General features: G+C 40.9%; 1 protein-coding gene and 1 long non-coding RNA gene across 3 annotated transcripts; both read left to right on the top strand.

Moving 5' to 3' along the window:
• Positions 1–744: 744 nt before the first annotated feature.
• Positions 745–7,684, top strand: dhrs1 (dehydrogenase/reductase (SDR family) member 1). The gene is made up of 9 exons (XM_024009779.1): positions 745–882; positions 1,316–1,462; positions 1,677–1,820; positions 2,012–2,091; positions 2,283–2,415; positions 2,649–2,792; positions 3,862–3,931; positions 6,234–6,314; positions 6,924–7,684. The coding sequence occupies exons 2-9, from the start codon at positions 1,319–1,321 to the stop codon at positions 7,058–7,060; spliced, it is 933 nt and encodes a 310-aa protein (XP_023865547.1). The 5' UTR covers positions 745–882; positions 1,316–1,318; the 3' UTR covers positions 7,061–7,684.
• Positions 7,685–15,022: 7,338 nt separating this feature from the next.
• LOC111979332 (uncharacterized) lies at positions 15,023–25,558 on the top strand. Of its 2 annotated transcripts, XR_011481637.1 has the most exons (5): positions 15,023–16,324; positions 18,124–18,583; positions 20,369–20,466; positions 20,553–21,545; positions 24,788–25,558. It is a non-coding gene; the product is annotated as an uncharacterized lncRNA (long non-coding RNA). The 2 variants fall into 2 exon arrangements; XR_002879318.2 differs by lacking the exon at positions 24,788–25,558 and having other exon boundaries at positions 15,023–16,090; positions 20,553–22,656.
• The last annotated feature ends 404 nt before the right edge of the window (positions 25,559–25,962 follow it).

Genomic DNA, 25,962 nt, shown 5'->3' with positions numbered 1-25,962 from the left:
GACTGTGAGTCAGTGAGGGTGGTGAAAGGGAAAGAGCCAAGGAGAGAGACTTCAGAGGACAGTGTCACAGCCACGGCAGGACCAGGTGTCACCCTTGTTGCCAGCAGCACCAGTATAGGGGGCAGTGGCACAGCATCGTCCAGTTACCTCAGTGATGACACAGAACCATATCAGCCACACCCACAATTTATAGAACCGCAAACTCTTGCAAACAGAGTGTTGACGTTTCAAGAGAGAGGAACACTGCACTGATAAGGAACACTGCTATAACTATTATTATTATTAGTATTATAATGATTTAAACAAGTTGGGACAACCCTTCAGTTAACTACTGTACCTAACAATTATCCAGTAGTAGTGATTATGGTCCCTCAATATACATTTAACATATTACAACATAGTCTATGTGTTACAGCACTACTTTTGGTGTCCCCCTCAGGAATTGCTCCTGAGAAAATGTCATGTAATTGTCCCCTCCAAGGTTGATATCAGATTTTCGCCCCTGAACACAAAGTTAGCCTAAGATAGAAATATTGACGTAGTTTCACAGGTAATTTGAGATCCCCACAAAGATCACATTTCTCAAACATAAGGACCATCTTTACCATTTACGATTATATTTATGTTTTTGTGTAACTTAGGTCTACCATTTATCTTCTCGTAAGTTTGGGGTGGACGCACTTTTATTGTACAGTACAATTGAAAGTAGGTGCTCATATTATGAACATTACGGTAGTTGAGGGGTGGTTACATGGGCTGATTTCCAAGTCAGTGCGTATACTTGGCCATGTCCATACTCAAACACTCCACCATATTATCGACTGGCGATACAAGAGGAATCTCAAGCAACTGTTTACGTCAACGTTTTTAAACTGATAAGAGGTAAAACAACAATAGTACTGGATTATTTTAGGACGTGATTGAAAAATGCTGCTACGTTTGTTTTTTACATAAAGGGCAGTAAAGAGTATGTTTCTTGTGTTATTTTTCTTGTTTGGTAACCGACCAAACCTTAGTTAAGGCAATATGTTAAGCGTGTTTTGCTCTTTCTCGCTCAATCGCTGGTTTACCAAATGATCCTCTTGTCAAAATGTAACATTAAGTGTAACCAAATACGTTATCATACTGAGGTCCAGAATGACGTCGTTACCCACGATACGTTGTCAAAAGGTGGCGCTATCCCCCTATTATTTAACTGTATTTTCCTCCAGTGTAGGCTCAGTCAAGATTAATGTATGCTGTTTGCAAAAGTTTCAAACATCAAGACTTAAATTCACCATCCATTTTCATTTCCTTCCCTTTTTCCCCTCATCAGCTAATGGCCCTCTCAGGCTGGGTGTGTTTGGTGACAGGTGCCTCTCGTGGCATTGGAAGAGGCATTGCCCTGCAGCTGTCAGAGGCGGGAGCTACCGTTTACATCACTGGCCGCCAGGAGAAGACCCTGAAGGAAACTGCTGCTCAGGTGAACTTTCATACGTTCATGTGTACTAAATGTCCCAAGTACACATGAAAGTTTAATGGAGGTCCTGTGAGAAAGGTGAAAAACAAGGCTGAAAGATATTTCCACTGAATACTGTTGTTGGTAGAGTCAGAGAGACAATTAGAAGACATATTGACCACCGTGTTGTTTGGACGAAGACTAATTAACCACTTTCCTTCTCCAATCTCAATGGCAGGTGAAGGAGAGGGGTGGGAACTGTGTGCCAGTTGTATGTGATTCTTCAAGTGATGAAGACCTCAAATATCTATTTGATCAAATCCAACGTGAGCAGAATGGCAGACTGGACATCCTAGTGAACAACGCCTATGCTGGTGTACAGGTCAGTGACATCGTTGCAGGGAAAACTGTCAAGAGACTACATGACAATAAGTTATTGACAGGGTTTGTAAAAACAACACTGGTTGTTTGAAGTGACATTAGCGTATGGAGAGGGAATTTCAATCACCTTATCAAAAAAGTGTAAAAAGTCTTTATGACTAATGACGATGATGATTTGTAATGTTATTTCAGGCTATTTTCACTAACATGGGGAAGAAGTTCTGGGAAACCGATCCAACCGTATGGGATTCCATGAACAACACTGGCCTTAGGTACTCTCATTAGTTTAGTAAGGTCTTACTTGGAATGCACCCTATTGCAGTGTTCAGTCTCTTTGTTCTGATGGGTAGACCGCTTTCAGCTTCTGACAGTCAACTCCACCTTATACTCACAGTAGCAGATAAGTAGATAACAGTGCTTTGGTTATCTGTACGCTTTGACACTTTGCATTTTTCTCTGTCAGGGGACACTATTTCTGCTCAGTGTATGCTTCACGAATGATGGTGGCACAGGGCAGGGGCTTGATTGTGGTCATCTCTTCTATGGGAGGGTTGAGGTATCTCTTCAATGTGTCATATGGTGTTGGTAAGGCTGCGGTGAGTTCTGCCATCTCTATGCTCCTAATTGTTAATTATCTGTTCACCTCAATGACATTTCCTATTTGTAGTATGAAATAACTGTAGTCATCCAAAGTAACACAGATCTTGAACATATCACTCCCTCTTTTAAGTTCAAGTTCGTGTATTAGAGTTTGTTCAACTTTCAACAAGTGCATTTTATGCTTTATTTTTTATCTCAGCTCTGATACTCTAATCCATATCCTCTCCAGTGTGACAGGCTAGCTGCAGACACAGCAGTTGAGCTGAGAAGCAGGGGAGTGGCCTCTGTCAGCCTGTGGCCAGGAGCAGTTCAGACAGAGTTGGTGTCTCAACTCATCATTGAGAAGGATGCTCCACCGGGCGTTGATCCTAAGGTAGATGATAAACCATTAGTCAGGGCCTAAAATGTACTTTTTGGTCCACCAGCCACTGTGGCAGTTAGATTTTAAAAATCTACCCTTTAAGGGCGGGAGGTTACCGTGGTAATGGGGCTACTGTGTGTGTGTGTGTGAGATGGGATCTGACTAGGGTGTCTCCGCTATCAGTTAAAGCAGCAGACTCAAACAACCTGATCTTTTGAACAAAACTATCAATAGCCAGTGTAACTGGTGTGAAATGGTTAGCGGGGTGCGCGCTAATAGCGTTTCAATCGGTGACGTCACTTGCTCTGAGACCTTGAAGTAGTTGTTTCCCTTGCTCTGCTTTTCTGGAGCGATGGGTAACGATGCTTTGTGGGAGGCAGTTGTTGATGTGTGCAGAGGGTTCCTGGTTCGAGCCCAGGTAAGGGCGAGGAGAGGGATGGAAGGAAAACTGTTCACCAAGAAACACGAGGACAAAGTCTCACTTTGTAGACTTTTGAGTAAATTAGACAACTTTTATACCTGTGCCTACAAAAATGAAWCTATCAGCACTTCACTCAGAGTGCACAGCTCTCCATCCAGGCGGTGTTGCTGCGTGAGGGGGGGATATAGGATTCGTATTTCTTTGTGTGACTAGCAGCTATGAAAGAAAACAGCAGAAATACTTTGAAAAAAGGTACTGCAGCATTTTTCTACTATAAATCGCAATATGCACATGTGYTCATACTTGACTTTTGACTATTTTTATTCGCAAATGTCATGCTCGCACTGTAGAGCCTGGCAAATTGACCAACCGCCAACATGGCTGGTGAAATAGATATTCTTACCTGCCAATACTTAAATCTACCTGCATTTGGCTGATGGCGGGTGTTAATTTTATGCCTTGATTAGAGTATTGCCATTCAGTATGGGTGGTTTGAGAGGCTGATGCAGTTTTCTCCAAGTTCAGTAACCTGAAAATAAGGCTGTGTGGCTTGTGCACCAGATTATTTGCTAAATTATACATTTTCATAGGCTTTACTAGTTCKTATTCTCTCTTACTGTATTGAGTTTGTGAAATGACATAACTCCCTGTTTCTCTCAGTTCAGATCCTTCTTTGCCAATGGAGAAACCACAGAGCTGAGTGGGAAGTGCATTGTTGAGCTGGCGAAAGGTACATTATGCTACAGCATGTACATGGCCATGCACCATTATATTTCTACAGTTGATAATAAAGCCACATTTTTATTCAAATGGGGGAAAAAATAAACAAAAGTAGCTTCTAAGCAAAATACAATTTCTCAAGCAAGAATTTAGCTATGACTGTCTAGGAGTGGCCTGAGGGGTCTAATTGGATGAGCCTAATGGGAGGGTTGTGTTACCTGAAATTGATTTTATTGGCAGAGAGGATGGCAAACTCTTTGTTATTGGTCTATTAACTTATACCGTGAAGTCCAAAAATCCCACTCAGCCAAACAAGCTGAAATTTCAGGCGGTCTTTTCAAACAGCTCTTACACTAAAAGTGTAAACATTTTAGCAGTCGTGCTTATCCAGAGCGACTTACAGTAGTGAGTGCATACATTTTCATACTTCTTTTTTCATACTGGTCCCCCATGGGAATTGAACCCACAACCAACTGAGCTACACGATACCATAATTTTCACAATTTTATAGTATTATTGCAAACTCATAGTGTGGAAATATATATACATACATACATACATACATACAAACATACAGTTGAAGTTGGAAGTTTACATACACTTAGGTTAAATTAAAACTCATTTTTCAACCACTCCACAAAAACTATAGTTTTGCAAGTCGGTTAGGACATCATGACACAAGTAATTTTTCCAACAATTGTTTACAGACAGATTATTTCACTTATAATTTACGGTATCACAATTCCAGTGGGTCAGAAGTTTACATACACTAAGTTGACTGTGCCTTTAAACAGCTTGCARAATTCCAGAAAATTATGTTATGGCTTTAGAAGCTTCTGATAGGCTAATTGACATCATTTGAGTCAATTGGAGGTGTACCTGTGGATGTATTGCAAGGCCTACCTTCCAACTTTGCCTCATTGCTTGACATCATKGGAAAATCAAAATAAATCAGCCAAGACCTCAGAAAAATTATCTGGTTCATCCTTGAGAGCAATTTCCAAACGCCTGAAGGTACCACGTTCATCTGTACAAACAATAGTACGTAAGTATAAACACCGTGGGAACACGCAGCCGTCATACCGCTCAGGAAGGAGACAAGTTCTGTCTCCTAGAGATGAACGTACTTTGGTGTGAAAATCAATCCCAGAACAACAGCAAAGGACCTTGTGAAGATGCTGGAGGAAACGGGTACAAAAGTATCTATATCCACAGTAAAACGAGTCCTATATCGACATAACCTGAAAGGCCGCTCAGCAAGGAAGAAGCCACTGCTCCGCCATAAAAAAGCCAGACTACAGTTTGCAACTGCACATAGGGACAAATATCGTACTTTTTGGAGAAATGTCTTCTGGTCTGATGAAACAAATTAGAACTGTTTGGACATAATGACCATCATTATGTTTTGAGGAAAAGGGGGAGGCTTGCAAGCCGAAGAACACCATCCCAACCGTGAAGCACAGGGGTGACAGCATCATGTTTTGGGGGTGCTTTGCTGCAGGAGGGACTGGTGCACTTCACAAAATYGATGGCATCTTGAGAAAGGAAAATTGTGGATATATTGAAGCAACATCTCAAGACATCAGTCAGGAAGTTAAAGCTTGGTCACAAATGGGTCTTTCAAATKGACAATGACCCCAAGCATACTTCCAAAGTTGTGGCGAAATGGCTTAAGGACAACAAAGTCAAGGTATTGGAGTGGCCATCACAAAGCCCTGACCTCAATCCCATAGAACATTTGTGGGCAGAACTGAAAAAGCGTGTGCGAGGAAGGAGGCCTACAAACCTGACTCCGTTACACCAGCTCTGTCAGGAGGAATGGGCCAAAATTCACCCAACTTATTGTGGAAGGCTACCCAAAACGTTTGACCCAAGTTAAACAATTTAAAGGCATTGCTACCAAGTACTAATTGAGTGTATGTAAACTTCTGACACACTGGGAATGTGATGAAAGAAAGCTGAAATAAATCACTCTCTACTATTATTGACATTTCACATTCTTAAAATAAAGTGGTGATCCTAACTGACCTAAGACAGGGAATTTTTACTAGGATTAAATGTCAGGAATTGTGAAAAACTGAGTTTAAATGTATTTGGCTAAGGTGTATGTAAACTTCCGACTTCAACTGTATATGTAAACACATAAACACAGGAAAATCACATTTTTTGACTGCACGGCCCCTTTAACAACAAAACAGACTGACTATCCTTTGAAGATTACATTGTTTTCGATCTGGGCTTTCACCTTTACTGTTTTGCATATTTGTCATTCCAGTTTAATTTGTGTTTTGCATTCTTTTTATGATTTGAAGATAAAAACCTGATGTCGCTGTCAGGAAAAGTGTTGATGACCTGTGACCTGTCTAGGCGATACGGAATACAAGATGTTGACGGTAAAATATCACTCCCATCACTAATTTTAGTTAAGTGAACGGGTATCATGGACATTTCCAATAGGCTAAATATYGAGGGTAGGCTATTATTTGAATGCTGGTGACATGATGATCGGTGCTTGGCTGCCAATTATCATATAAAATGATATTGCTCTTAAGCCATATGCCWTCATATAACCCCCTGTCCACTTAATCAGCAAACTCTTGTCTAGAGAGCATGTGCCAAAACCAGACTGGGCAATTTTGTTATTTATTGCAGCAGTTTTTGTGACAAAACCATCGGTAGAGTTGAAAATGTAATGGAAACCCATTTAACTTGTCTTTTATTCAGTGCATTGGAACTTATGTGCACTCTGTCACCATGCACAGCCTTTTATCTGCAACAAGTCAGTTTGATGGCAACRCCTCTAGTGGGAAAATGTGCATATATTGTACAATATTCACATAAATCTGTCGCCAATTGGATGGTAACCTAGCTATTGTAGTGTGTACACATGTATTATCCCCCCCCCCCCTCCAAAAGATATCTATTTGCATGCAGAACTGTACATAGGCCTACACAACACACTCTGTCTTAATATTTTACGTACTTCTCCCTCTTTCTTTCAGGCCGCAGTGTGACTGACTACACCTCCCTTAAATTCCTCCTGACCCAGGTCCCATATCTTTCCTGGCTCTCTTCGATCGTACCTTCATTCTTCCGGGTTCCTCGGTTTGTTCTTACCCTCACCAACGGACGTTTCTGAGCCACCCCAAACTCCTCTGTGACACATAGATTACTGCAGTGTCAGTAATCTACATTTATATGGTATTCCTATACATAGAATACTAAATCATTTATAATTCTGTGTTCATTTGCATAAGAAGGATCTGCACTAGTGTACTGAATTTACAGTATTATATGAATATTACAAGAGTTTATAAGCTTGTATGTGATTAAACTTGCCTATTGCCTCTGACTGTCATACATACATTGGGAAATGCCCCATACAGTACATGTCAAAACCAATGAGTGGAATGGTATCCAATACATCAAACATGGTTTCCATAAACACATGGTTTCCATGTGATTGATGCCATTCCATTCTCTCTGTTCCAGACATTATTATGATATGTCCTCACCTTAACAGTCAAAACAAAAGGACTGATAACTTTCTTTGACAAAATGCTATTTTTGAGGTGATCAAAATGAAGGTATGCTGATTTTATTTTAAATGAAGGTATAATGACTATAACGCTATACTGAATATTTCATCGTATGAAGAGAAATTCCAGCTGTTATGTTTAGCTGCATTTAAAAACACTATGCAAATGTGAACGCATTTTGTAATACTGATAAGTAAATAAAATTCTTTACATTCCTATACCAACTTGATACTATTTGTTATGTCTGTGAAGCGGGCTCTTTACTTTTCACTCATCTAGCAAACTGGGGCCATACAGTTTCTCCGGCCTCACAAGTGGTGCAGCGGTCTAAGGCACTGCTTGAGGCGTCCACTACAGACCCAGATTCAATGTCAGGCTGTGTCACAGCCGGCTGTTACCGGGAGACCCATGAGGCGGCGCACAATTGGCTCAGCGTCATCCGGGTTAGAGGAGGGTTTGGCCGGGATTTCTTTTCTGTCTTTGCAAGCTGACTTCGGTTGCCAGCTGGACGGTGTTTCCTCCGAAACATTTGTGCGGCTGGCTTCCGGGTTAAGTGAGCGGTGTGTCAAGAACGAGTGTGGCTTGGCAGGGTTGTGTTTGAGGACGCAAGGCTCTCGACTTTCGCCTCTCCCAAGTCCGTAGGGGAGTTGCAGCGAAGGAACAAGACTAACTACCAATTAGATATTACGAAAAAGGGGTAAAAGTTACCACCACCCCCCCCCCCCCATTTTCCCCCCTTCTCCATCTCAAAATGCGCATCAGCCCAATTAAAATCGTTGATTTTACTTGAACGTGATAGTTACATTGTAACTGGCCCATCAGAAACTTGTACACGTCAAATATGGTGGATAAATATGATTGTTTACTCAGGCAGTTTAACATAAAAAACTTGTCAGGTCCTGTCTATAATTTAGTGGACGTTTCCTCTCGGTTCTTGCGTGAGTTCACAGTTCTGCCATAAATCTAGGATGCGCTTGGCTTGTCACCAATGATGTGTATTTGGATGACTGACTGGCACTGTATTGAAGCCACCGCACAGCCTTCTTGGTACTCCTCAATTGTCTTTTTTGAGGGGGATGCTATAGAAATGCATTTATTAATGTCTACATTTGTTTTTGACACATTTATTCTATTACAGATACCTTAATGCGTACTTTTAAATTATATTATGTGAGCTAAACATAAAAATATATAAACATTTTCCTTTAGTATTTTGTTGTTGAGAGTACTAATGTTACTGTCCCAGCACTATAGCAAAAATGATTAAATACATGTAATTCTGTCCTTGAAACATTTAATTGAAGTACTGTAGAATTCCACTCATTCCTACGGAGGACTGCTCCTACTAGGAGTGCCAATATGGACAACCGGTGGCTTCAAACCTCTCAATGGCCAATACATAGCATCAGCAATCCAGGGTTATGTACAGTTGAAGTCGAAAGTTTACATACACCTTAGCCAAATACATTTAAACTCAGTTCTTCCACAATTCCCTGTCTTAGGTCAGTAGGATCACCACTTTATTTTAAGAATGTGAAGTGTCAGAATAATGGTAGAAGAATGATTTATTTCAGCTTTATTTCTTTCATCACATTCCCAGTGAGTCAGAAGTTTACATACGCTCAATTAGTATTGGTAGCATTGCCTTTAAATGTTTTAACTTGGGTCAAACGTTTTGGGTAGCCTTCCACAAGCACCCACAATAAGTTGGGTGAATTTTGGCCCATTCCTCCTGACAGAGCTGGTCTAACTAGTCAGGTTTGTAGACCTCCTTGCTCACACACGCTTTTTCAGTTCTGCCCACAAATTTTCTATGGGATTGAGGTCAGGGCTTTGTGATGGCCACTCCAATACCTTGACTTGTTGTCCTTAAGCCATTTTGCCACAACTTTGGAAGTATGCTTGGGGTCATTGTCAATTTGAAAGACCCATTTACGACCAAGCTTAACTTCTTGACTGATGTCTTGAGATGTTGCTTCAATATATCCACATCATTCCTCCCTCGTGATGCCATCTATTTTGTGAACTGCAGCAAAGCACCCCCAAACATGATACTGCCACCCCGTGCTTCACGGTTGGGATGTGTTCTTCGACTTGCAAGACTCCCCCTTTCCTCCAAACATAACGATGGTCATTATGGCCGAACAGTTCTATTTTGTTTCATCAGACCAGAGGACATTTCTCCAAAAAGTACGATCTTTGTCCCATGTGCAGTTGAAAACTGTAGTCTGGCTTTTTATTGCGGTTTGAGCAGTGGCTTCTTCCTTGCTGAGCGGCCTTTCAGTTATGTCGATATAGGACTCGTTTTACTGTGGATATAGATACTTTTGTACCCGTTTCCTCCAGCATCTTCACAAGGTCCTTTGCTGTTGTTCTGGGATTGATTGCACTTTCACACCAAAGTACGTTCATCTCTAGGAGAGAGAACTTGTCTCCTTCCTGAGCGGTATGGCGGCTGTGTGTCCCATGGTGTTTATACTTGCGAACTATTGTTTGTACAGATGAACGTGTACCTTCAGGCGTTTTGAAATTGCTCCCAAGATGAACCAACTTGTGAGTCTAATTACTTTTTCTGAGGTCTTGGCTGATTTCTTTTTGATTTCCCATGATGTCAAGCAAAAGGACCACTGAGTTTGAAGGTAGGCCTTGCAATATATCCACAGGTACACCTCAAATTGACTCAAATTATGTCAATTAGCCTATTAGAAGCTTCTAAAGCCATGACATCATTTCTGGAATTTTCCAACTGTTTTTAAAGGCACAGTCAACTTAGTGTATGTAAACTTCTGACCCACTGGAATTGTGATACAGTGAATTATAAGTGAAATAATCTGTCTGTAAACAATTGTTGGAAAAATTACAAGTAGATGTCCTAACCATTTCTTGCTAACAAGAAATTTGTGGAGTGGTTGAAAAATGAGTTTTAATGACTCCAACCTAAGTGTATGTAAACTTCCGACTTCAACCTTGTATGTACACTATCGGTCAAAAGTTTTAGAACACCTACTCATTCAAGGGTTTTTCACCGTATCAGAGTATTCGTCAATTATATTTTCTGAGGCTACCTGGAACATATCCCAGTCCGCGTGATCAAAACAATCTTGAAGCGTTTATTCCGATTGGTCAGACCAGCGTTGAATAGTCCTTTGCACGGGTACTTCCTGTTTGAGTTTTTGCCTATAGGACGGGAGGAGCAAAATGGAGTTGTGATCAGATTTGCCGAAGGGAGGGCAGGGGGTGGCCATGTAGGCACCCTGGAAGTTGGAGAAGCAATGGTTGAATGTTTTAGCAGCGCTACAGTTGATGTGTTGATAGAACTTCGGTAGCGTTTTTCTCTAATTTGCTTTGTTAAAATCCCCAGCGAYAATAAATGAGGCCTCAGTATATGTGGTTTCCAGTTTGCATAAAGTCCAGTGAAGTTCTTTGAGGGCCGTTGTGGTATCGGCTTGAGGGGGAATTTACACGGCTGTGACTATAGCCGAAAATAATTATCTTGGGAGGTAATACGGTCAGCATACGATTGTGAGGTATTGTAGGTTGGGTGAACAATAGGACTTGAGTTCCTGTATCTTATCACAATCACACCATGAGTAGTAAATCATGAAACATACACCCCCACCCTTTTTCTTCCCAGAGAGATATTTATTCCTGTCTGCGTGACGAACTGAGAACCCAACTGTCTGTACGGATTCAGACTGTATATCCCAAGAGTGCCATGTTTCCGTGAATGTCACGACTTCCGCCGAAGTTGGTCCCTCTCCTTGTTCGGGCGGCGTTTGGCGGTCGACGTCACCGGCTTTCTAGTCACCACCGATCCATGTTTAATTTTCGTTTTGTTTTGTCTTCATTATACACACCTGGTTTCCATTCCATAATCAATGTTCCTTATTTAACCCTCTGGCTTCCCTTTCTGTTTTGTGCGTGATTGTCGTTGTCATGTGGGTTCGTTATTTTGTGCTCTGGATATCTGTATTTTTCCTTGTTGGAACATTGCTTAAATTTTGAGTAAATTCTCTGTTTATTACTCATACCTGTGTCCTGCGCCTGACTCCGCCTTATCCATTCACCAAATCGTAGACAGTGAAACAGAGTACGCTACAATCCCTGATATCTCTCTGGAATGAAATCTCTGGGGTACGAACAAATGATCCGATTCGGGAAAGTCGTATTCCTGGTCGTAATGTTGGTAATGCTGGTGAGTTACTGCCGTTCTGATATCCAAAAGTTCTTCCCGGCTGTATCTAATAACACCAACAATTTCCTGGGCTAATAATGTAAGAAATAACACATAAAAAAAACAAAATACTGCAAAGTTTCCTAAGAGCAAGAATCATGGCAGCCCTATCTGTCCGCGCCATTTTCAGTCTCGAAGCAATGCTGCCGCCGCTGCTGATTCCTTGCTTCTACCAGAGAGCTACAGTACCTGGCTGACAACAGTGGAGCTGTTGACATCACCAGGCAACGTTCTCACACCGCATCTGAGCAGAGGATCCAATACCGACAAACCCATGCATGTTCTCTATCCCAGTTTACCCGTGATTCTTTTCAATCCTGCTTTATTGGCGTGAGTGTAATTTACCGACTCGGTACTGATACCCTGTGTACATAGACAAGTTATCATTGCTCTTTGTTTATTTATAATTACTTTTATTATGGCATGTTTTACTTTTCTATTTCTTCGTCTCTGCATTTTTGGGAAGGGCCCACAAGCTTGAGCTTGCTAGCTAAAAAGTTTGTGTGTGCAGAGTGGCACCAGAATTAAAAACACACCTTTTTGTAGTTAATAAATCCAACGTCAAACGTGATAACTAGGCCTATAGGATCCTTAAATAGCATTGAAAAAAGTAAATATATTCTAAATCTCTCTCCCGATCTTCTGAATAACGCTTCTAATATCAGTACAGTAGCCTATGCTTCGGAGGGGCAGGGGCAGGTAACCTAAACACGCACAGGCAAATATTTTCAGCTTGTAGGCAAATATTGAAATAAGTTTCTGAGTGACAGAGTGAGGACTTTGCATAGGCGCTTTGTTGTGGGACTAGAAATAAATGCCTGGAATGTAAAATAATATTATTAACCGGTTCCCATGCTTTTAAAATAACAGTTCTGTTCCTTTGTTCTTTTCTGTTTTCGGTTCTGTTCCCTGAACCGGATTCAACCCCTGGTTCCTCAAAATGTTACTTGCACACAACTGCATGCACAACATTTATTTTCATGTTTCTTGTGCCTGTGGTCACTGCAGATTTCTACTCCCCACTGGTGGTGGTGCAAAAAACAGATTTTTCCAACCCCCAACTAGTCGTGGCCATGCAGATACACTTCCCCTGCAACACTGGCAGAATGCCCAAAGCCTCCTGCTGCTCATGCTTGTAATGACTTTGCTGCTTGYGTTTGTTGTGGAAATTCAACACAGGGACACTCAAAGTCAATATTAAATTAACCACTCTTTATTGTCAGCAAGCTGGAGAGGTAACAGTCCAACATAGATGCATAAAGTACCAGTCTGAAGTGAGCTCTAAATGGGCCTTCCTTATATAGTGCCTTAAATACAGCTACATAAAAACCTACATAAACATGATTCATTGGATTGGTTCCTACATGTGACTGGCTCCGTCTCCTATCTTAACTTAAACATATTCTGGCCGTTCTGCCAGATGTTCCTAAGGAGAGGGTCATGACCGTCTCCCCCTTATATYTCTACTCAGCACCTACAGGAACCAATGATTGTATGTACAATTCAAGGCTATCTCGTCAGACAACAAAATTTCCCTCACATTCCATCCTCATCACTCTGTGATAATAATCTTTACATTTTATGGTAAGCATTAGATTATAGCTTCGTTCAAAGGGAAGTTATATCAAAATACATCATTATAAGTAAGCGAAATCAACACATAAAACAGCCACTTAATCCTTTCAAACCCTTCTTTCTGGGTTGACAATCCAATTTCTAAAACCTTTGCAGTAGAATGTCTTAACTCAAGACCTTCACTTCATACAGTTACACATATKCTTCTTTATTATCCAAGTTCATTCATGGTAATACTATCATCATAATAAAGGTTATACTTCTATTAACAGGAGTGAATCTAATTTCATTCATAATCATCATAATAAAGCTAAAATCTACAATCAAAGGTTATAATCAACGGGAGTGAGTATATCAAAAATGCACACACATACACAAGAGATCTGTAGATTAAGAGGTGAATAAATCTCCAAAGCTCTTACCGCAATCGGTTGCATTGACATATGTTCTGCATTAACTGTCCCTTGGACATCTACTTAGTCAAATCATAAAACCTGTTGTGTAACAAATCTGCTAAGACCTTCAAAAAGTTGGTGCTGGCTCATTAGCTCAGTGTTCCACGTAATGGAAACAGATTATTGGTTTAGATGACATTACCTTCTAAACTTGTTCAAATGAAAACAACCTTCAATCATTACTCATCATCCTTCTCTACAGGGGGGAATGAAAGCTGAAAGCTGCTGAGATCTTATTAGCCAGAGAGGCACAGATAGCCTTACAGCATGTTAATAACACAATTAGGCAAACTAAGCAAAAAACGCACACTGTAGCACATTGGGCAATTTGGGATCCCCAACTTCCAAACAGGGATTCCAACCAAGTTGCAAGCGTCCACTCTGGTTTTGGGGGATTTTTCTTAGCAACAGTGGCAATGTATTCGGCAAGACCAGTCACATTAGAAGAGTGGTCACCCTGAGGAAGGCACAGTGATGCCCGAAACATTGGATAATACTCATTAAATTGCTGGGAGTTTATACATGAAGTGTGCGACTTTCTTTATTTTGATAGTTTAKAGTTTATTCKCTGATAGTCAGCACCTCCACACAAACTATTTTTTCTGGGTGTGCGCCAGCTCATGTTTTTTTAATCTGGGACAAAAGTACAACCTTCATTGTCAATCATTGCACAAGTGCCCCCTTAACCTGCCAGAAGAGAGTCAAGAGCCTCTCTGTTTTGCAGAGCTAACTTACGCAATTATTTTAGTTCATTGCCAATTTTCTCTGTGTGTCTAGAGATGTCACGAATTTGGTCTAGGGCACATGCAACTCCATACCCAGGGAAGAACACACCAAATAACCCGGAGGCAGGTGTGTGAGTGATGTCAGTTAGAGACCTCATATCTCTCCTCATTCCAGGARGTTTGTAGTCTCTTAACAGAGCCTTCAGATCCCTCTAATTATTTGGAACGGTTCTCATAGCTGTCACCACAAACCCAACAGCACCTCCCCAGTTCGAGGGAAAGCTATAGTAAGCCATCTTACCACACAGCCAATAGGTTCCATCAATAGGTTCCATTCGGAGCTCCTCACAAAGGGATAATAACATGATAGACTGAAATACCAGAAGTAACATTACCAGGTTCACCAGTGTCGGCATTGTTAATGGTTAACTGTGGTTGTGTAATGCAGAAAACGTCATTGGGTCAGGGTTATGTGGCATCTCTACTAAGAATGGTAAGTCCATTTGCATATCAAATTTACCCCTATGGGAACTCCCACAAGTGGTAAACCTGCTCCTACCTTAATAACTGGCCCCAACCCACACATCCAACACACTTTTTGTCCAGACGTAAGATTAGCAACCATTTCTGCTCTAGAGAGGAACAGATTGTTGTCATGTTATGGGGGCCCAGCAGGGCTCTCCTTCTCCGATGACCATCTACTTCTTGGCCACTAATCCGTGCCTGTGTTGTTCCCTTTGGCTTTAGACTCATCTCATCTACTTCTGTCAGGTTTCCCACAAGAGGACAACTTACTGTTCTTATTAGCACACCTGTGCTAATGCAGAGGAGGGCCACACTGCACCACTGGAACTGGCGAGGCCCCATCTTCTTCTGTATCAGGAACTCGTCTGCAGTGCGACTCATGGATCCAGGTATCTCTCTCAGCAACCTTCACCGCAGTGGGGGTAGTCAGATGAACTTGCTACGGGCCTCTCCAACGGGGTTCCTTCCAACTCTTTCTCCTAATGTCTTTCACCACCACAAAATCACCTGGATTCAAACAGTGTTCAGCTCCAACTGCTAGATTTGGCAAAGACGCCTTCACCCGGGGGAAAATACTCTTAAGAACACTGTTAAGGGTGACACAATACTCAACTATGTCTTCCTCCATTCCTTGCAGGGACAACCTGTTCTGGGGAAAAGGTGTATTTGTCATCCACATGGGATGGCCAGTCAGCACCTCGTGTGGAGAGAGACCAGTGACTTTATGGGATCTGTCTCATACTTGTCAGTGCTAATGGAACTTAAATACGTTTTACCTAATTTCTACCAGCATGTCACATGTGCAACCAGAGGAAAAATAACTCTAGACCACCTTTACTCCACACACAGAGACGCATACAAAGCTCTCACTCGCCCTCCATTTGGCAAATCTGACCATAATTCTATCCTCCTGATTCCTGCTTACAAGCAAAGACTAAAGCCAGTGACTCGCTCAATACGGAAGTAGTCAGATGACGCAGATGCTATGCTGCAGGACTGTTTTGCTAGCACAGACTGGAAAATGTTTCGGGATTCATCCAATGGCATTGAGGAGTTACCACCTCAGTCACCGGCTTCATCAATAAGTGCATCGGCGACGTCGTCCCCACAGTAACCGTACGTACATATCCCAACCAGAAGCCATGGATTACAGGCTACATCCGCACCGAGCTAAAGAATAGAGCTGCTGCTTTCAAGGAGCGGGACACTAATCCAGACGCTTATAAGAAATCCTGCTGTGCCCTCAGACGAACCATCAAACTCACTGTTTATTATCTATGCACAGTCACTTTACCCCTTCCTACATGTTCAAATTACCTCGACTAACCTGTACCCCTGGACATTGACTCGGTACTGGTACCMCCTGTATATAGCCTCGTTATTGTTATTCTATTGTGTTACTTTTTAAATTTTTTACTTTAGTTTATTTAGTAAATATTTTCTTAACTCTATTTTCTTAAAACTGCATTTTTGGTTAACCTCTACGGGATCGGTGTCCCCCCACGGGACGTTGAGCTAACGTAGGCTAATGTGATTAACTTGAGGTCGTAAGTAACAGGAAATTTCCCAGGACATAGACATATCTGATATGGGCAGAAAGCTTAAATTCTTGTCACTGCACTGTCCAATTTACAGTAGCTATTACAGTGAAATAATACCATGCTATTGTTTGAGGAGAGTGCACAGTTAGGAACTTGAAAATGTATTAATAAACCAATTAGGCACTTTTGGGCAGTCTTGATACAACATTTTGAACAGAAATGCAATGGTTCATTGAATCAGTCTAAAACTTTGCCCATACACTGCTGCCATCTAGTGGCCAAAATCTAAATTGCGCCTAACCTGGAATAGTACATTATGGCCTTTCTCTTGCATTTCAAAGATGGGGGGAAAAAAATGTTTTTTCCCCCCGTTAATTTCACATTTCCACAAAGTGTTTCAAATGATATCAAGAATATGCATATCCTTGCTTCAGATCCTGATCTACAGGCAGTTAGATTTGGGTATGTCATTTTAGGGGAAAATTGAAGAAAAGGTTCCGATCCTTAATTAAGAGGTTAAACATGATCTTTATGAATTATGAAGCCTTTATGTGCTTGTTTTGATTACATAAATACTTAATGGGGGTTTTAGAGGGTGTTTTAATAAACGCTGAAATTAAGGTCTGTGGTAAACACAGGCTTAGAACAAAACGTACAAGATCTCCTATGAGATCATCTTAATCAGCTAAAGTAACTTTTTGTGMATTTTTAAGTTTGCCTATGTTAGTGCCTACAAAAAGACACAATTGCTCTCAATTAGTTTTAGCATGATGGTAAATTATAGCTATACTGAACAAAAATATAAATGCAACATGCAACAATTTCTAATATTTTACTGAGTTATAGTTCATATGAGGAAATCAATCAATTGAAAAAAAGTTCATTAGAACTTAATCAACGGATTTCACGTTACTTGGAATACAGATATGCATCTGTTGGTCACTGTAATGGCTTTCGTCGGTAGAAGGAGAGGAGGACCAAAGCGCAGCGTGGTATGTATCCATATTTATTAGAATACTTTTTCAATAATGAACAAAACAATAAACAGACGAAAACCCAACGAAGCTACAGTCMCGAACTAGAGAACACAAAAACAGATGAACGGAAGAACAGGAACAATCACCCACAAACCAACAGTGAAAACAGGCTACCTTAATATGGTTCCCAATCAGAGACAACGTAAAACACCTGCCTCTGATTGAGAACCATATCAGGCCAATAAGACAAACCTAAACAAAGAAACACATAACATAGACTACACCCACCCAGCTCACGTCCTGACCAACTAAACAAAGACTAAACAAAGGAAATAAGGTCAGGAACGTGACAGTCACAGATACAGTACCAGTCAAAAGTCTGGACACACCTACTCATTCCAGGGTTTTTCTTTACATTGTAGAATAATAGTGAAGACATCAAAACTATGAAATAATACATGGAATCATGTAGTAACCAAAAAAGTGTTAAAACAAATAAAATATATGTTATGTTTGAGATTCTTCAAAGTAGGCACTCTTTGCTTTGATGACAGCTTTGTACACTCTTGGCATTCTCTAAACCCACTTCATGGAATGCATTTCAATTAATAGTTTTTTTTYCCCCCAACAGGACAATGACCCAACACACCTCCAGGCTGTGTACAATCAGCGATTTCCCCTTATAGAATGCTAGCACAAATGAGAGTTTAGTCAGGAATAGCCATGAAAAGCAATTTTTTTGGAAGACGAGATCACGGCGATGGTAGAGGAGATTGAAGACAGGCAACACGTATTATTTGGTGGACTAAATAGTGGATTGACAAACAAAGCCAAACAGGTAGCTTGGGAGTGTATCGCCACTGCAGTGAATGAGGTGGAGCATCAAGACAGAACTGTGGCTGATGTGAAAAAGAAATGGTCTGACCTTATTAAACTGCAAGGGAAAAAAAGAATAGCCATACATAACCGCAGCATTAAGGCAACGGGAGGGGGGCCTGGCACGCCGGAGCTCTCCCAACTGGACCAGCGCATTGGGGAAAGCGCATACACTGGCACATGCTCTGACAGCGACAGTGAATGTTTCAAAAAAGGTGAGTTTCTTCTATTTTGCTTTTTTGCTTTATTTAAATTTTTCATATGGTTTAATCCCAACTTTTACATCATTTAGCAGTAACATCGGAAAYGGTGAAGTCGGCGCGCGAAACCCTCTACGACTGCATCATATTAATATATTATTCCAAATAGTTTGGGTTCATGGAATGCCTCTGCTGATCCTACAGCTATTGTATGCAGTAATCATGTGCCTATGAACCAGAGTGTCCTAGTAGGGAGTCCAGCTCACCCTGCACTAACATAACATGAGCATGTCTACTTCTGCTAAGCTTCCCAGTAAAGCAATGAAAACAATCAAGCATCCCAGAAGTGCAAAAAATAGCCCACGTTAACATATGTAGCTTAAGAAACAATGTTCATGAAATAAATAATTTGCTAGTAAAAGATGACATTCATATTCTGACAATCTCTGAAACTCACTTAGATAATACCTTTGATGATACAGTGGTAGTAATAAATGGTTATAAACWAGCTAGAAATGTCAAAGGTGGAAGTGTTGCCGTTTTATATTCAGAACCACATTCCTGTAAAGCTTAGAGAGGATCTCGTGATACTGTTGAAGTAATATGGCTACAGGTTCCTCTGCCTCACCTAAAGCCCATTCTGGTGGGAAGCTGCTATATAACAGTCAACAGAGACAACAAAGAGCTGCAGATAGTTTCAGAATGGGTGGTAAGGAATAAGTTAGTCATAAATATTTCAAAAACTAAAAGCATTGTATTTGGGACGAATCATTCACTAAACCCTAAACCTCAACTAAATCTTGTAATAAACAATGTGGAAATTGAGCAAGTTGAGGTGACTAAACTGCTTGGTGTAACCCTGTCATGGACAAAACAATCTGATCCAACAGTAGCTAAGATGGGGACAAGTCTATCCATAATAAAGGGCTGCTCTGACTTTTCAACAACACTATAAACAAGGCAGGTCCTACTGGCTCTAGTTTTGTCGCACATAGACTACTGTTCAGTCATGTGGTCAGGTGCCACAAAGAGGGACCTCAGAAAATTACAATTGGCCCAGAACAGGGCAACACGACAAGCCCTTAAAAGTACATGGAGAGCTAACATTAATAATATGCATGTCAATCTCATKGCTCAAAGTGKAGGAGAAATTGACTTCATCACTACTTGTTTTTGTAAAAAGTGTTGACATGCTGAATGCACGGAGGTGTCTGTTTAAACTACTAGCACMCAGCTCGGAAACYCATGCATACCCCACAAGGCATGCCACCAAAGGTCTCTTCACAATCCCCAAGTCAAGAACAGACTATGGGAGGCGCACAGTGCTACATAGAGCCATGGCTACTTGGAACTCTATTCAACATCATGTAACTGATGCAAGCAGTGGAATCAGATTTAAAAAACAGATAAAAATACACCTTATGGAACAGCGGGGACTGTGAAGAGAAACACACACACAGGCACAGACACATATACACATGATAAGACACACACTCTACACACACKTACACATGGATATTGTATTGTAAATATGTGATAGTGGAGTAGTGGCCTGAGGGAACACACTAAATACATTGGGTAAAGTTTTATGAAATGTAATGTCATGTAATATTTTCAATTGTACATACTGTAACTGCCTTAATGTTGCTGGACCCCAGGAAGAGTAGCTGGGGATCCTTAATAAATACAAATACAAATAGAACAAAATGTATAAGAACTCCTAAGCCTGTGTTAAACTCAGACCTTATTTAAGGCATTGATCCCAAAACCCCATTCTTTCCACATTAATTTCCTCCATAGGAATGGCCAATGAACCAGAAGTAGAAACCGCTAACTCATATCCGKTTTTTAGGACTACAAGCTGGTGACCTCTATTGCTGGCGTGATCCACTAAGGCGGTAAGACCAGTGACCCTATACGGAAAAGTAATATATGGCCATATATGACCTTATATACCTTATTTACATAAGAAGTGCTTCCTCAGGTGCATCCTGTTTCCATTGATCATCCTTGGGATGTTTCTACAACTTGATTGGAGTCCACCTATGGTAAATTCAATTGATTGGACATGATTTGGAAAGGCACACCCCTGTGACAGAATTGTGTCAAGGCACAGATCTGGGGAAGGGTACCAAAAAATGTTTGCAGCATTGAAGGTCCCCAAGAACACAGTGGCCTCCATCATTCTTAAATGGAAGAAGTTTGGAACCACCAAGACTCTTCTTAGAGCTGGCCGCCCGGCCAAACTGGGGGAAACTGGGGAAAAGTGCCTTGGTCAGGGAGGTGACCAAGAACCCGATGGTCACTCTGACAGAGTTCCAGAGACCCTCTGTGGAGATGGGAGAACCTTCCAGAAGGACAACTATCTTTGCAGAACTCCACCAATCAGGCCTTTATGGTAGAGTGGCCAGACGGAAGCCACTCCTCAGTAAAAGGCACATGACAGCCTGCTTGAAGTTTGCCAAAAGGCACCTAATGGACTCAGACAATGAGAAACAAGATTTTCTGGTCTGATGAAACCTTGATTGAACTCTTTGGCCTGAATGCCAAGCCTCACGTCAGTAGGAAACCTGGCACCATCCCTACGGTGAAGCATGGTGGTGGCAGCATCATGCTGTGGTGATGTTTTTCAGCGGCAGGGACTGGGAAACTAATTAGGATCGAGGGAATGATGAACGGAGCAAAGTACAGCGAGATCCTTGATGAAAACCTGCTCCAGAGCGCACAGGACCTCAGACTGGGGCGAAGGTTCACCTTCCAACAGGACAACGACCTTAAGTACACAGCCAAGATAACACAGGACTGGCTTCGGAACAAGTCTCTGAATGTCCTTGAGTGGCCCAGCCAGAGCTCGGACTTGAACCCGATCGAACATCTCTGGAGACCTGAAAATAGCTATGCACCGACGCTCCCCATCCAACCTGACAGAGCTTGAGAGGATCTGCAGAGAAGAATGGGAAAAACTCTTCAAATTCAGGTGTGCCAAGCTTGTAGTGTCATTTCTGCCAAAGGTGATTCAACAAAGTACTGAGTAAAGGGTCTGAATACTTATGTAAATGTGATATTTCTGTTTTTTTAATACATTTGCCAAAATTTCTTAACCTGTTTTTGCTTAGTCATTATCGGGTATTGTGTGTAGATTGATGAGGGGAAAAAACTATTTAATCAATTTTTGAGTAAGGCTGTAACGTAATAAAAAGTGGAAAAATGAAAGATATCTGAATACTTTCCAAATGCACTGTATATTTAAAACTCATATATAAACGTGAMATATTTTTTTAAATGTATGATCATATATTTTAAGAACATAAATATCACACCCCCATACAAAAAAAATATAATATGGATATGTATTTTCATCATGCAAAATGTTCCACCATTTTATTKTTCAATTTATTTGAACTGTATTCCAGAAAAGTTAATTTATGAAATATTTTTTAAAACCACATAAATTTCACACATAGCGATGAATTACTTTCTAATTGCATTTGGTGTTAGGCAACTTTATGATTACTTTGTTCCGTGTAGGTACTGTAGATGATACTTGCTATCTCGTTTTGAAACTAGATTGAAATGGCGTAGACAACAATAAAGGGCTCGCGGTTGACGTACGACGCCWCCTGGCTGCCATGTTGGAAGACCACCGCATTTATTCTTCTGACAACAACAGCCGAGTGGCTTCCCCAAACTAAATGATAACAGTGCCTAAAACTAGCAAGATAGCTGGTAGTCTATCAATTAGCATGTGTCGCGTGAGTTTAAAGTTTTAGGGAAGCAATTTTTCACCATTAAAATGCAATAACAAAGAATTGTGTGCCTCTATCATCGCATTTGCACACTAATGTAAATCTACCATTCATGTGATGAGTAGATTGGATAGTGATAATGTAGGCTATTAATAAGCGCGTAACGTTAGTGACATAGGTGCATAGGCAATATCAGAGCTGTTTCCTTCGCATGGGAATAATGTGGCCTTTTGATAAACTTTTCATGCAATTATACTATACTTTATATGACTGGAGAAATTAGCAGAATGTTTTTTAATACGATGGTAGCCTACCCTACCCTACCCTACCCTACTGATACTGACAACAGACCAATAAAAACGACCTTGTCTTGAATGCAACCATGTAATCAAGGCCTATGAAAAAGGGGTCCTGGCTAAAAGGGATCCATCTTTTGTCAAAAAGTATATATATACAGTGGGGAGAACAAGTATTTGATACACTGCCGATTTTGCAGGTTTCCTACTTACAAAGCATGTAGAGTCTGTAATTTTATCATAGGTACACTTCAACTGTGAGAGACGGAATCTAAAACAAAAATCCAGAAAATCACATTGTATGATTTTTAAGTAATTAATTTGCATTTTATTGCATGACATAAGTATTTGATCACCTACCAACCAGTGAATTCCGGCTCTCACAGACCTGTTAGTTTTCTTTAAGAAGCCCTCCTGTTCTCCACTCATACCTGTATTAACTGCACCTGTTTGAACTCGTTACCTGTATAAAAAACACCTGTCCACACACTCAATCAAACAGACTCCAACCTCTCCACAATGGCCAGACCAGAGAGCTGTATAAGGACATCAGGGATAAAATTGTAGACATGCAACAGGCTGGGATGGGCTACAGGACAATAGGCAAGCAGCTTGGTGAGAAGGCAACAACGTTGGCGCAATTATTAGAAAATGGAAGAAGTTCAAGATGACGGTCAATCCCCTCCGGTCTGGGCTCCATGCAAGATCTCACCTCGTGGGCATCAATGATCATGAGGAAGTGAGTAATCAGCCCAGAACTACACGCAGGACCTGGTCATGACCTGAAGAAGAAGCTGGACCACATTCAAAGAAAAAACCAGTTAGTAACACACTACACCTCATGATTAAAATCCTGCCAGCGCACGCAAGGTCCACCTGCTCAAAGCCAGCGGCATGTCCAGGCCCGTCTGAGTTTCAATTAACCATCTGGATGATCCAGAGGAGGAATGGGAGCAGGTCATGGTCTGATGAGACAAAAATAGGCTTTTGGTCTAAACTCCACTCGCCGTGTTTGAGGAAGAAGAAGGATGAGTACAACCCCAAGAACACCATCCCAACCGTGAAGCATGGAGGTGGAAAACATATTCTTGGGATGCTTTTCTGCAAGGTACAGGATCGACTGCCCGTATTGAGGGAGGATGGATGCGGGCCCATGATCGCGAGATTGCCAACAACCTTCCTTCCCTCAGTAGAGATTGAAGATGGGTCGTGCTGGTTATCAGCATGACAACGACCCGAAACAACCAAGCCAGGGCCTAAAAAGGAGTTGGCGCGTAAGAAGCATTCAAGGTCTGGATGGCTAGCAGTCTCCAGACCTGAACCATAGAAAATCTTTGGAGGGAGCTGAAAGTCCGTTATAGCCCGACAGCCCGAAACCTTGAAGGATCTGGAGAAATCTGTTGGAGGAGTGGCCAAATCCCTGGCTCAGTGTGTGCAACCTGGTCAAGACTACGAGAACGATTGATCTCTGTAATTGGCAACCAAGGTTTCTGTACAAATATTAAGATCTGCTTTCTGATGTATCAAATACTTATGTCATGCAATAAATGCAAATTAATTACTTAAAAATCATTACAATGTGATTTTCGGATTTTCTGATCATACAATGTGATTTCTGGACCTGCCTAGATGCTTTGTAAGTAGGAAAACCTGCAAAATCGGCAGTGTATCAAATACTTGTTCTCCCCACTGTATATAATTTTTTTTTTTTGGGGGGGGGGTATTTATCTAACCGTAAACTAATTCTCCTAATCTGCTACGAAATATCAAATATGACGTTAATTTTTACAAAAAACTGCGATCCCCTTCTAGCCATGACCATGAAAAGGGGAGCCACAAATTGTACAATATGACATCCATATTGCCTGGAGGGCATTATTTTCCAAAAAAGCTCCAGTGGTTGTCATATATTCATATAATAACCTAATTAAAATTTGTTCATAAGAGTGAAATTGTATGGACATTACAACATAGGAAAAAGGCCTCAATAGGATAGAACAACCTGCTGTGTTGACTATTGCTTGTTCCAGCCCAACAATAGATGCAATCTTTATATGGCATTAAAACACCAGAATGAATTAAACACAACCAAACAATTAAGAGCCCTGATGGTATAGGTGACCTGAAGAAGTGATATTCTAACATCAGGTGTGCTTTTCATTTGTTTATGTATGTAGGTTCCCCAGCTGACCTCTGTTATTAAGACACCCATGCTGACTGGAGTCCCACTGTGAAGATGAGCAATGCTGCAGAAGCATCCGTTTCTACTTCGTCCTTTTCCAAATATGAAAGAAGACTTCCCTCAATTATACAAGATGGTTGTTATATGTGCTTTGGTCAATCTGAATGATTCGGATGTGCCATTTGAGTAGAGCACCTTCACCTTGTCATGACTAAAGTTCCCCCTTAAACTGTATGAATATATAAAATGTAATTTGGAATGTGTAAAATACTGTTTATGATATTGTAAACATAATGTACTTTAACAATAGGCTACATTGTTACAAAATATGTAATGTCAGCACAAGGCATGTACAAAATCTAGTATAATGACTAGCTTCATATACATTGTCTGCTGGTATCATTTTTAAATTGAGAAGATATATGTAAACAGTGTGTGATGCTTCAGATGCACAATGTCAAGGGGTGCAATGCAAATGCCCAAAAGGCAAATGCCATTACACTGTAGGCCAGTGGTTCCCAACTCCAGTCCTTGAGTATCCCCAACAGTACAGCTTTAGTGTAGCCCCAGACAAACACACTTGTCAACTAATTATCAGGCCCTCAATGAGTTGAATCAGGTATGTTTGTCTGGGGCTACAAAAAAAATKGTGCTGTTGGGGGTATTCAAGGACTGGAGTTGGGAACCACTGCTGTAGGCCTATGGCTGCACTGGCATTGTATGCCATTATCAGCTGCAAAATGGGTTCACATGGTTGATATCCTGATTTTTTTTTTGCAAGAATCAAATAAAACTAATTGGAGAGCTTATGATTGAACAAAAAGGTAATAATATTCATTTGAGAATACAACAGACAAATTTGAGATTCCCCTCTTTATTGCAGGAATGTGATCTGTGAATAATCAACATCAACACTAGTTAATCTTGAATAATAGTTAACAATTAAAACAAGTTTAAACAACTTCAAAGAATCAACAATTTCATATAATTTCAATGTGTATAAGTAAGCTAACGCATATGTAAAGGTTAGACATTTTAGTAACAAGTAGGCTATTATTACCAAAACAATTTCCGGTTAACCAAAAAAAGCCAATACCAGTGGTGGCCAACCTGATCTATTGGGTGAGCAGATTAGGACACTGGTTTATTAACAAATTAGGCTTGATATGT

The sequence above is a fragment of the Salvelinus sp. IW2-2015 genome, linkage group LG19, assembly GCF_002910315.2.
Source record: "Salvelinus sp. IW2-2015 linkage group LG19, ASM291031v2, whole genome shotgun sequence".
Taxonomy (NCBI): Eukaryota; Metazoa; Chordata; class Actinopteri; order Salmoniformes; family Salmonidae; genus Salvelinus; species Salvelinus sp. IW2-2015.
Note: the sequence above shows the minus strand (reverse complement) of the source record. Positions and strands in the feature narration are given on the sequence as shown.